This window comes from Saccopteryx leptura, chromosome 1, assembly GCF_036850995.1.
Source record: "Saccopteryx leptura isolate mSacLep1 chromosome 1, mSacLep1_pri_phased_curated, whole genome shotgun sequence".
NCBI lineage: Eukaryota > Metazoa > Chordata > Mammalia > Chiroptera > Emballonuridae > Saccopteryx > Saccopteryx leptura.
Window position 1 is genome coordinate 248,676,383 of NC_089503.1, and position 12,859 is coordinate 248,689,241.

At 48.0% G+C, this 12,859-nt stretch overlaps 1 protein-coding gene and 1 long non-coding RNA gene across 6 annotated transcripts in view; one reads left to right on the forward strand and one right to left on the reverse strand.

The window, feature by feature from the left end:
* Nucleotides 1–5,748, forward strand: part of LOC136378291 (uncharacterized) — a 35,806-nt gene extending 30,058 nt beyond the window's left edge. For all 3 annotated transcript variants that reach the window (XR_010746597.1, XR_010746598.1, XR_010746599.1), the window contains one exon: nucleotides 5,426–5,748. This is a non-coding gene — a long non-coding RNA (uncharacterized lncRNA). The remainder of the gene's footprint in view (nucleotides 1–5,425) is intronic.
* Nucleotides 1–12,859, reverse strand: part of RFX2 (regulatory factor X2) — a 115,321-nt gene that overhangs the window by 17,909 nt on the left and 84,553 nt on the right. For 2 of the 3 annotated variants that reach the window (XM_066344847.1, XM_066344856.1), the window contains exons 6-8: nucleotides 10,261–10,335; nucleotides 2,120–2,301; nucleotides 1,094–1,213 (exon numbers count right to left, since the gene is read on the reverse strand). In XM_066344847.1, coding sequence (XP_066200944.1) covers nucleotides 1,094–1,213; nucleotides 2,120–2,301; nucleotides 10,261–10,335 — 377 coding nt within the window. The remainder of the gene's footprint in view (nucleotides 1–1,093; nucleotides 1,214–2,119; nucleotides 2,302–10,260; nucleotides 10,336–12,859) is intronic. The other variant, XM_066344866.1, reaches the window with a different exon arrangement.

Sequence of the window (12,859 nt, forward strand, 5' to 3'; positions counted from 1 at the left end):
AAAGAGAACATTTCAGAAAATGACCAGGACTTTCCAGCCATCAGATCAAAATGTCAGGAAAAAAGCAGCAACTTAAGTCTATAGGCTTCTCGGGTTATGTTCAGTGCTCTCTCTTTTATTTCCCGGTAGTTTAAAAATTAAAGATATGTGATTCCAACTTTATGACATTCTGGAAAAGGAAAAACTATAGACTATAGAAGACAGTAAGTACATCAGGGGTTTCTGGGGCTTGGGACAAGGAGGGGTGAATAGGTGAGGCACAGAAGATCTTTAGGGCAGTAAAATACTCTGTATGGGTACTGTAATGGCAGGTACATGTCATTATACATTTGTCCCAATCCATGGAATGTACAACACCAGGATGAACCCTAATGTAAACTATGAACTCGAGGTGATCACAATGTGTCAGTGCAGGGCCATCAATAGAACAAACGTACCACTCTGGTTAGGGGTGCTGTTAGTGGGGAGGCTGTGCACATGGGGAGCGGGGGGTGGTATGTGGGAAATCTCTGTACCTTTCACTCAATTTTGCTGTGACCTAAAACTGCTTTAGAAATGTCTTTTTAAAATTTATTTTTATATTTATTAATTTTTCAGAGATGGGGGGGTCAGAAGTATCAACTCATAGTTGCTTCACTTTAGTTGTTCATTGTTTGTTGTATGTGCCTTGACCAGGGAAGCCCAGGTCAAGGATACTTGGCGCGCGCACACACACACACACACACACACACACACACACACACACACACACAGTATATAAACCAATAACCTCAGCTTTTTAGGTTGACGCTTCATCCACTGTGCCACCACAGGCCAGGCTTTTTTTTTTTGAGAAGAAAACACTCTGGAATTTCTGTTAGCCTGTGAGGGTGCCTCCTCAGCTCCTGGCCCCTGCTAGCCTCCCTCTACGCCAGTGGAGGTAAATGTCTTGGCTCTCTCAGGATACTGGAGACTGAGGTGTTTTCTCCACCACAGGGTAGGAGACCTTTGTATAAATTTATTTAATGTTTGAGATACACCCTCCCCATATTCTTCCTAGAAAAACCCAGGCCCCGTCCCCTACCTCAGGCCGGCCTCTGCCCCGGTCACTCACCTCGGTTTCTGATGCACAGGCTGCTGCCGCATGGCCATGTACTGGGTGTCCTCCTGTAGCCGGTTCAGGGGAGAGTCTGGCTTCAGGCGGATCCCATAGTAATGATACTTGGAGTTGCCCCTAGAAACCAAACATCGGGATCAGCTCTTCCTACAGATGTCCTAAAGGACAGGAGGTGCTGTCTTGGCACCTGCACTTTGGACCCTCCTGTTCAGTGTTTCCTGGACTGTGGGAAATGCTCATGGGCTGTTCTGAGGCCAGAGAGGTTTAGGAAGTTCGGCACACTACCTCCCCATCTGAAGGTTCTCTTCTTGCATTTTAGTATGAGAAAGGCTCTGAGAAGTCCTGCAGTCAGAAAACCAGTTCTGTGTCTGTATCCTGTTAAAGATATTCCCTGTCAAGGATCAAAGATGGCAGAGGATAAGAGAAGACGTGCCCATTCTCTTGACCAGGATGCCGGCATCTGAGAGTGCATGAATGAACCCTGCTCCCCACTTCTGTGCACTTCACTGAGAGCAGGCTCTGAGTCTGCCACAGAGCACGGCCACATGAGCTGTAGGTCACTCACTTTAAGTAGATTGTGGCCATTTTTTTTTTCTAGTGAGAGGGGTGTCCGTATTATTGCCTGGTCAAGTTTATGATACGTGAGGTTCCCTGATTGCTATAGGCCAAGGGCAGGCCACAGTGGGTTGGTCTGGTATAGCAAAGAGCATCAAGAAACAGTAAATCCAACTCTGGTAGATAGTCCAGAGGCAGTTTTTAAAAAACCTGTTACGGAAAATTTCAAACGAAGAGAGCTGAAGTGAACCCCCATATCCAATCACCAGGAGATACTGAACTACAACCCATGCCCTGGCCCTGGCTAGGCCAATGCTGTTGCCACTTTGGGGCAACTCCAAGTTCATTCAGCTATGTCAGTCAGGATGCGTGGGGAGAAGGAGGGAACCTCATGTTCTCCAAAAACTTGATTTCTGTATAAAGGAAGAGGAAGTACGTGGGGGCGGTTGGACACTGCCCTCTACCCACCTGGTGCCCAGCCGCCGCGTCCTCAGGCCCATAAACACAGAGCGAATCAGTTTTCCAAAGGAGGCGGCATTCACAGGGTCCAGCTTGTGCTCCTGGCAGTGCCGAAGGTAATGGTTATAAAGAGAACTTCGGGGGAGACTGACGCCTTCAGCAGTTTCGTAATTATCTAACAGCCACTGGAGCTGGAAAAAGAAAAACACGTTTCTGATCGTCAAATTTCCCCAAACACCAAAATGCTAAATGGACTATCAAGAAAATCACATGCCTTCCCTCCACTAACAAGATGAGGAAATTCATTGCCACTCTCATGATTTGGGTTCAAGAGACTCTGGGCATGTTACTTAGTAGCTGCTTTTCGCTCGCTTCTTGATTCCTTCAATTTTCAGCCTGGTGTTCAGGTTCCTTTTTTTTGGTATTTTTCTGAAGTGAGAAGTGGGGAGACAGAGGGATAGACTCTGCATGCACCTGACCAAGATCCACCTGGCATGCTCACTGGGGGGGCGATGCTCTGTCCATCTGGGATGTTACTCCGTTGCAACCAGAGCCATTTAGCGCTTAGGGCGGAGGCCATGGAGCCATCTTCAGCGCCCGGGCCAACTTTGCTCCAATGGAGCCTTGGCTGCAGGAGAAGAGAGAGATAGAGAGAAAGGAGAGGGGAAAGGGTGGAGAAGCAGATGGGCGCTTCTCCTGTGTGCCTTGACCAGGAATTGAACCTGGGACTTCCACACGTTCAGGTTCCTTTTTAACCAAGACAAACATGCATGGATGAAGACCTCATAGAATCTGTCCTTAAAATCACTTAAACACACACAGACCACCTGACCTGTGATGGTGCAGTGGATAGAGCTTCAACCTGGAATGCTGAGGTCACCAGTTCAAAACTTCAAGCTTGCCCGGTGAAGGCACATATGAGAAGCAACTATGAGTTGATGCTTCCCGTTCCTCCCCCCATGCCTTTCTGTTTCTCTCCCTAAAAATCAATAAAAAACAATCTTTAAACACAGACCCACATACTGCTTAAACAACAAATGTCTCCTAAACCTGTAGGAACAGAGATCAATTCTAATGATGAGAAAGAGGCTGATTCAAGAAAACCAAGGGGCCTGTGAGCACCATGCCCCTCATTGGCAGTGGTCATCAATGGAAACAGACTAGTATCTCCTGCAGGCCTCCAAGCGGAGGACAGATGGAAACTGAGTAAAATACCTAATAGCTCATGTGCTGGGTCTTGTGCTAAGGCTAAGGCAGGAAAAAGAGTTGAAAGCTGAAGTTGCTGCCCCCAGAGGTTGGCAGACTTGGAAGAGCAGGAGCCACCCTTATAAAAAGCTAAGACCCCAAGAGGGGCGATGTGCCCAACTAGGAGCCCCAACCACAGTGCCCCAAAAGCTGTGGTTTGATTCTGGCGTCTGCTCTGCTGTGAGTACAAAAAGCTTTAACCTTGTGGGTTTTGGGGACTGGCAGGAGCCATGTGCATAGGCACCAGCCTGGGGCAGGATCTCATGAAGGAGCTAGGCTCACTGTGGGAGGCAGTGGTCTGTCTAAGCTGCCACCCCTGTCCAGACAACCGCCCTCCACTGGCCCAGACCCCTCTGCAGTCCAGCCATGCTGGGCTCCTGTAAGTCCCCATGCCCTCTGCTTCCTTCCAGACCCAGAGTGAGCATCTCCCCTGGGAATCAGCACCCCCAGTCCCCTGCCCATGGCCTGCACCCCACTGTACTCCACATCCCCTTGTAGCCCCACCCAGACTTAGCATGCAAGCTGGGAAGTCGACTTTCATTTCCCTTTTAAAAAGTTTAATTATGGAAAGGTTCTAACATGCACACAGGTAGCAAGAATAAGGGAACTCGTGTCACAGAAAATCTGTTCAAGGCCCATTTTTATTTCTTTTAAGCCCTACCTGGGCCATTCTAAAGTGAAGCCCTTCATCACATCTCGACCTCCCTACTCTCACGAGGAGCCAGCTGGGGTCCTGGATGTCAGAATGAGGGTAGTTTTAGAAATGGGGGAGGGCACGCTGGAGGTACAGGATAAAAGTAGGGGACAGGTCAAAGATCCCAGTGAAAGGACACGTGGGGAACTGTCAGAGCAGAGGGTTTTTTAACAGAAAGACAGGCATTGGGCATCAAGAGGGCCTAGGCAGTGGGCTCTGTGTTTGGGAGGAGGGGTTTCAAGTACTGGGCTGTTGTTCAGGGCACAAGTTGGAACTAGATATGTAAATCTGGTACCAAGGAGACAATGCAGGGTCTCTGGGAATAAGGGGTGCATAGAAAGGCTGAGGAGGAAGAATAGTGACACTGGGGGAAAACTGGAGAGGTCCCCTCCACCTGCTGTGCTCCTGCAGTGAGGTCTCTTAGCTGCACAACCATCTTCACTGAGGGGCTGGCCACAGCTCCTGCTTATCCCTGAGGATCGGGTCTGAACCAGCAGCCACCCCGCTGCAAAACCTCCTGCAGTCTGTTGTTGACTGTCCCCAAGTGTGCCCATGAATGGCCCTGAAATGTCTCCTCTCCTGGGCTATAAGTCTATGTGACTAATGGCTCTCCACTCTGCTTAGTGTTGGGTGTTGTGTGTTTGGCCATTCCTGTAACTCTAGGGTGGGACCTACTCTCACCAACAGGGTGAATGAGAGACAATGATGACGGAGATGGGAAGGAGGATGCAAAGCATCAGTGCAGGAGGGTAGCAACTATCAAGGGCAGAGGGGTCTAGGCAGGGTGTCTGGCTGTCAAAGGTCATGGGAAATAAGAAAAGCCCCTGAAAGAGACTCATCTTCAAGTGTCCCTTTGGAAAAAGAACATCATATATTTTATTTTCCATCAAGTCATTTCAAACTCCTCTTAACAGTACTTTTTAGGTAGCACAGTGCCTCCCTACTCCTCAGAGCTTCACTCTAGTCCAGGGCTTAGAGCAGGGGTCCCCAAACTACGGCCCGCGGGCCACATGCGGCCCCCTGAGGCCATTTATCCGGCCCCCACCGCACTTCCAGAAGAGGCACCTCTTTCATTGGTGGTCAGTGAGAGGAGCATAGTTCCCGTTGAAATACTGGTCAGATTGTTGATTTAAATTTACTTATTCTTTATTTTCAATATTGTATTTGTTCCCATTTTGTTTTTTTACTTTAAAATAAGATATGTGCAGTGTGCAAAGGGATTTGTTCATAGTTTTTTTTATAGTCCGGCCCTCCAACGGTCTGAGGGACAGTGAACTGGCCCCCTGTGTAAAAAGTTTGGGGACCCCTGGCTTAGAGTCTTAGGAGACATCTCCTTGGTCCTCCCTTGTCCCTGACCTCTCTTCCCCTGTTTGCAGCCCCAGGATCTTAAAGATGACTCAAGAAACACTGACCAGAGAAGACAAAGTCCCAAAGAGCAAATGGGACCCCTGCACATGGGCACAAAAGCTGGAGGTTTTTCCTCTCTGCCACCAAGGTAGAGGGGCTCAGGACACTACTTCTTAGGGAATCCTCCATGGACAAGAGAAATGAGGACCAGGAGCTCATGTGATGACACTGGTCCTGGGCTAAGGGGTGAGGCAGATTGTATGGCTGGAAGGGGCACTGCACCAGGGGTCCTGAGTGATGAAGGCTAATACCTGGCCCAGGCCCACTAAATAAAACTGGCTCATACATAAAGGAAAGGTTTGGGAAATATGACTCCTTTCTCCCAACCCCATATTATTTATATTAAAAGTAGACTTCTCTGGGTAAGTCTGTTGAATTGACATCAGTCACCATGAAATAAAGCATGGTTAGCTTCCTTCAAGTATAAGTGACTACAGAGAACTGACCCCACTGGCAGTCTTCAAAAGAATAGTTACACTCCTCTCTCCTTTGCACTGAGAAGTTACCAGGAAAGAAAACTGATCTGAGTGGCAAATGAGAGAAGACATGAAGAAGCTGAGGGAGGGAGCAACTGAGGAAATGTTTCAGGCAAAGGACACGGCCCACTCAAAGGCCCAGGGGCAGGGCCATGCCTGGAGTACTGTAGGAACAGCGAGGCCTGTGTGTTTGGAGTGGAGTGACCAAGGGGAAGAGAGAGAGAGGAGTTGAGGGCAAGAAGGGGATGGGGAGGTCATGCAGGGTCATTTCTATGACCTTGGCTTCTACTTGGAGGGCAATGGGGGCCCTGGAGGCTTCTGAGCAAAGAGTTGCAAGGATCTGACTTGGGTTTTAGCAGGTCTCCTCTGGCGGCTGCTGTGAGAAGGGCCTGGGAGCCAAGGGTTGGCTAGTAGATGGCTTCGACAATCCCTGGGAGAGATGGTGTGTGTGTGTGTTTGTCTGTGGTGGTGGAAGTGGGAGAAATAGTCTGATTCTGGGTTGTTCTAAAGGTGAGGTCAAAGAGCATCAGGAAGAGAGGTGCTCAAGAGGAGTCGGAAAAGCAAGGATGAGCACTGCAAGGACTTGGTGAGCAGGGAAGATGAGGTGAGGGGCAGGGGTTGGGGTGGGCAGTGTCAGCCCTGGACACTAAGGTATGGAATTGAGGGATGGGTCCAGATGGTTGTCTAGAGGAAAACAACCTGTCCTGTCAGCAGCTGGGGTGGGTTGGCAAGGAGATGAGGGTAGGTCAGGAATACTGAAGAAACAGTGGTCCTGTCAAGACCACTGCTAGGCATTTGCCACAAGAATTTGGAGCAACTTCTGGTCAAGGGACCCATCCCATGAAGTTGCTTCTCTAGCCAAGCTCCAGCTTAGTCTGCAGGTAACAGCTTTGTTCTTATACCAGCCTGTAGTTGGCCACCAGCGAAAGGCTAAAGGATCTTTGACAATTTGGGTTTCTTGATTAAAAAGTCATGTAGTCTGAAGACAATTAGTCTAAAAGTAGGGCTTGGAAATAAGAGTTTACTTTTGTAGACAGTGGCCACCTCCCCATGACAGTGACTTTGTGAACATGTTGTGGGCTCCATGAGTCAGCAAGGGTCAAGGTGGGGGGGCTTCTCAAGCTGGGATCTGGGGGACAGTAAGGTGGTGGCTCTGGTAGGAGTCTAACACCTCCACTGCTCTTGGCTGGGACCTTGACCTGAGGCTTCCCCAGGCTAGGACAACAGTGGGGAGGCTGCAGTGACACCCCAATGGGTGAAGGTGCTTTCCTCCTCAGCACCAGCTTTGTCTCCTCCTTCCTCTGAAACAGCGATGCCTTGTTTTCATGCCACCCAATCACAGCTACCCCTATTTTAGAGACTGCTCACTTGAGGCCCACCTCCTGCAAGGTTTCTACATCAGGCTGAGTTTCCTTCAACCTGAAGACCCCTGGCTCTGAGCCCCCAGGGCAGCATGGGAAGCTCTGGCGGAATCTTGGCATTGGCTCTGGGCATTGCCACCCGCACCTACCCCAGGACCATGCACTGGGAAGGAAAGGCGCTCCACAGAAGACAGCAACAGTTTGAGGCAAACCTCTGTGCTGGGCTCCTGGGCAGACTTAGGTTTGTCTAGGCGGGTTTTCTCACCCCTGCCGAGCTCCTGCCCTCACAGGCCAACCTCCCTGGGTGGACACTGATGGGGCATGCCTCCCAGTCAGGCTCATCTCTACTCTGGGGTTGGGCTGGCAAAGGACTGGGGACTGTGGCCTGTGTCATCCAAAACTAAAGCAATCTCAGGTATAGCTGCTTTGGTGACAATTGTCAAGAGTGAGTGTGGCCAGCTGACCAGAGGACAGGCTCAGCCAGCTGAGACCATGACAGTTGTCAGCGGGACACACTGCACATCTGTGAGGCAGGTCATGTTCTTTACCTCTCCCGTTTCTCCCACTCTCACACCTGCAAGGACAGCTCCAGGGGAATTCTACCCAGTGTACACAGTCAACTCTTTAGAAAGATCTATTCCCTTTGATTCTAAATCATCAAACCCCACAATTCCAGATGGAAGGAGGCTCAACCACAGATCTCCAAGGAGAAAATAGATATGGGGAGATTTTCCTGCTCAAAAGGTCCACTCCAGAATCTAAACTGGCTAAAGCACCCAGGAAAGTCTGCCTTCCAAAAGAAAAGTGTTAGAAAGCCAGGAGCAGACCTGCAGCCAGACCAGCAGCTCATGCATTTCCCCCAGAGACATTTTTTTTTTTTTTACATAGGCAGAGGTAGACAGGGACAGACAGATGGGAATGGAGAGAGAGATGAGAAGCATCAATCATTAGTTTTTCGTTGCGCGTTGCGACTTCTTAGTTGTTCATGGATTGCTTTCTCATATGTGCCTTGACCACGGGCCTTCAGCAGACCGAGTAACCCCTTGCTGGAGCCAGCGACCTTGGGTCCAAGCTGGTGAGCTTTTTGCTCAAGCCAGATGAGCCCGCGCTCAAGCTGGCGACCTTGGGGTCTCAAACCTGGGTCTTTCTGCATCCCAGTCTGACGCTCTATCCATTGCGCCACCACCTGGTCAGGCTCCCCCAGAGACATTTTAAATTTCCCATGGACACAAGACACTGCCCTGTTGGGGTTTGCGCCCCACCCTACCTTCCTCACAGGGCTCCCCCAAGGCTGACCTGTGCCAGGCCCAAAGGCTATGATGATGTGGCCATGTGTCTGCTCCACAGCTGAAGAACACCTGTCCCAAGTCAAACAGAGATCGTCTCCACTGAAGAGACTGTCATCTGCAGACATTTCTACCTGACACACTCTGAGCTTAGGGTAAGTGTGGGAGGTGGGTGGGAGGTGACCTTCCCTCCAAGCACTCACTGAAGATTTTCCCTCCCCAGGTATGACCATGGGGTGATACTGTCCAACAGTGATGGAAAACAGAGTGGCCACGACCCACCTAGCGTGGGGGGTGTGGCACTTGGGAGGGGCCTGATGGTCTATGGGATTTTGTTTGAGACAACTGGTGTGAAGCTATTCTTCCTAGAGACTGGCCTCTGAGGCTGAGGAGTACAGGCCCTCATCATGTGTGCCTGGAGCAGCTGACCACGCCTGTGCCAACTCATTAACCCTCAATTTTTGGGGCCTTTCTCTAGCTGGGCTCTGCCCCAGAACTACTGCCTTTTGAGCAACACTTCACTTCGAATAAATCCAGTACAAGTCTTGATGGGATCACAGAATCATGATAGATTATATGGGACTTCTTTTTCATTGATGGTTTAATTCTCAAGAGAATGAAAGAGATTTGGGGTCAAATCCCAACCTAAATGCTTGAAAAGCACACCTGACTTCAGCGGCCTATCCAACTTTTAAATCTCCAATTACACATAAAGCTGAACTGAGAACATTTGGAGGAGCAGGAAATAAGACTCCTAGTTGGTCACCTGCTCCAGTGCTGTCATGCCCCAGGAAGTTGCCCAGAGACTAAGACCTCCTGGCATGGTTCCCATGATCAGTTTTCCCCAGGAGGCAAGTGAAGGAGAAAGACTTTACAAAGCCCAAATCAGAAGGAATGAATTGCTTTGCATTTTTCTCAGAGTACCTTTTTTTTTTTTAAAGAGCTGATCATAGGAAGCTTGACCAGGTGGTGGTACAATGGAAAGAGTGTCAGCCTGGGACACAGAGGACCCAGGTTCGAAACCCTGAGGTCGCCAGCTTGAACGTGAGCTCATCTGGCTTAAGCACGAGCTCACCAGCTTGAGTGTGGGGTCACTGGCTTGAGCAAGGAGTCACTGGCTCAGCTGCAGCCCCTTGGTCAACACACATATGAGAAAGCAATCAATGAACAACTAAGGAATTGCAATGAAGAAATGATGCTTCTCATCTCTCTCCCTTCCTGTCTGTCTGTCCCTATCTGTCCCTCCCTGTCTCTGTATCTCTTGCTAAAAAAAAAAAAAAAAAAAAAAAAAGAGCTGATCACAGAAAACTTAGCTAAGAAACTATGGCATCCCCAATCTTGTGCCATCTTTTGTTATTGTTGCTTATTTTAGTGTTAACTTTATTTATAATGCTTGTGATCTGCCAGGCATTGCTGGAAGCATGTCACATATATTAAATAATCTAATCCCCACAATACACCCCCAGAGGTAGGTATTCTGATCATCTACCTTTAGGAATGGAGAACCTGCCTCCATCCTCCCTACACTGTGGAAAGATATTTTTGCTGCATGTAGAACTTAGGCTGGCTTTTCTCCCCCTTTCAACACTTGAAAGGCATCATTTCATTGCCTTCACTGGTTTTGAAATGCCCACGCAGGTACGTGCACAGTGGGGCAGACCACCAGGTGACACACACTTACATGGCTGTTGAGTAAACCGCTTTTGTGTGATGTGATCCCTTCGCTTTTTTGGAGGTTTTCAATCGCCATTTCAAGCTAAAGAAAATGTGTGCAGAAACAAAACAAAACAAAATGGAAAAAAAAAGGAAATCACATGGTTAGCATCAGCCAAGATTTGTTTTTTATTAATATCCAAATAATGACTCAAGCGCCTACAAAATAAAAACAAGGTTTGATGCAGGCAGGGGATATGGGTTAAGTCGTGAGTTGAAGCTGCAGCCAGGAATGTTACTGTATTACATGCAGATGAGCCCAGGAGCCCACTGAGCACAAGCAGCAGGATGAAGTTATGATGTGAACACTGGCTACTGAGTGCAACACAGCGTCTGCATGTGCACATACACAACATGAACACTTAGTTGCTGCATAAGTTCAAGTGTAAGCAAAGCCAGCAGAATAATTGACTGCTGCGCCCCACACATGTCATCTGTTGCTAGGGAGAATCAGATGACCAACAGAGCCCAAGGACAGTTGGTGGGACTGACTTCCTGGCCAGCCTGTCCTGTCACAAACCAGGGTCTCTCTCCTGGATTCTTTGGGAAAATATCAATGAGACCAAAAACCAAGGCTTTTCCCTCAGAGGTATAGGATCCTGGGGCCACTGGACATACCACAGAGATAAGCTCCTAAACGTTTATGAAGCGTAGCTGTACAGAGTGTTATATGGCAATGAGAATGGAGTCATAGGGGAAACTCATGTGGAGCTATCCGGGATGCCTTCCTGGGGGAAGAGGCTTCTCAGTTGGGTTCTAAGAACTTCATGGAGGTGAGCAGCTGACATGGTGCCACAGGTCTAAGCAAAGGAGAAAACACCCAACTGTGTGTGGTTACTGCACTTGTACGTGCTGAATTTGACCTTGACTTGTATATGGAAAATGGAAATTTAAACTCTGCAGCAGCCCACCACGATAGGCAGAGAACTGCAATGTAAGGAAATGAACTCAAAGCATACACTGTCTGTACTCATATACCAGTAATGGAAAAGACTTCATTGATGCTTCTGCAGAAAGTAGGTTGAATGTGTATTCCAGAAAGTGCAGCTGGACTAGCTCAGAAGCAAGAGGGTTACTGCTTCACCCATCAGTTCTTTTGACCACTGTAGTTTATGTCTACTCATACCGTTTATATTCAACATTGTACTATAAGTTCTGGCCAGGGCAGTTGACAACAATAATAAATAAAAGGCACCCAGATGGGAAAGGAAGAAATGAAACTATCTCTTTTGGCAGCTACCATGATCTTAAATATAAAAAAAAAAATCTTAAAGGATGCACAAAAAACAACTAGTGCTCATAAATGAATTCACAAAAGTTGTGGGATATAAGATCACCATACAAAAATCAGTTACATTACTAAGCAATAAACAATGTGAAAAAAAGTTTTAAAAATCCCATTTACAGCCCTGGCCGGTTGGCTCAGTGGTAGAGCGTCGGCCTGGCGTGTAGAAGTCCCGGGTTCGATTCCTGGCCAGGGCACACAGGAGAAGCGCCCATCTGCTTCTCCACCCCTCCCCCTCTCCTTCCTCTCTCTCTCTCTCTTCCCCTCCCGCAGCCGAGGCTCCATTGGAGCAAAGATGGCCCGGGCGCTGGGGATGGCTCCTTGGCCTCTGCCCCAGGCGCTAGAGTGGCTCTGGTCGCAACAGAGCGACGCCCCGGAGGGGCAGAGCATCACCCCCTGGTGGGCAGAGCGTCGCCCCTGGTGGGCGTGCCGGGTGGATCCCGGTCGGGCGCATGCGGGAGTCTGTCTGTCTCTCCCCGTTTCCAGCTTCAGAAAAAAAAAAAAAAAATCCCATTTACAATAGCATCAAATAGAATAAATACCTAGGAATAAATTTAACAAAGGAAGTGAAATACTTGTACAATGAAAATTATAAAGCATTGTTGAAACGAAAGATAACCAAAATAAACAGAAAGCCTATGTTCATGGATTGAAAGACTTAATATTGTTAACATGGCAATACAACACTTTTCATATTGAACTATAAAATCAATGCAATCCCTATCAAAATTCTCTATTAAACTTTCAGTTGAGTTTCAGAAGTAGACAAATTGATCCTAAAATTCATATGGCTTTGCAAGCCACCCCAAATAGCCAACACAATCTTGAAAAATAAGAACAAAGTTGGAAGACTCACACTTTCCGATTTCAAAACTTAATACAAAGTTATAATAACCAACACAATGCAGTATTAGCATAAGAATAGACATGTAAATTGATAGGATAGAATTGAGAGTCTAGGAATAATCCCATACATCTATGGTCAATTGATTTTTGGCAAGGATGTCAAGACCATTCAATAAAGGATAAACTTTTTAACAAATGGTGCTGGGATAACTGTAAAGCCACATGCAAAAGAACAAAGCTGGAAGGCCCTAGCTGGGCAGCTCAGTTGGTTAGAGTGTCATCCTGATATGCCAAGGTTGTGGGTTCAATCCCTGGTGAGGGCATATACAGGAATCAACCAGTGAATACATAAATCTGTGGAACAACAAATTGATATTTCTCTCTCTCCAAAAATTAGTAGATTAAAAAAAAAAGAATAAAGCTGGACCCTTACTCA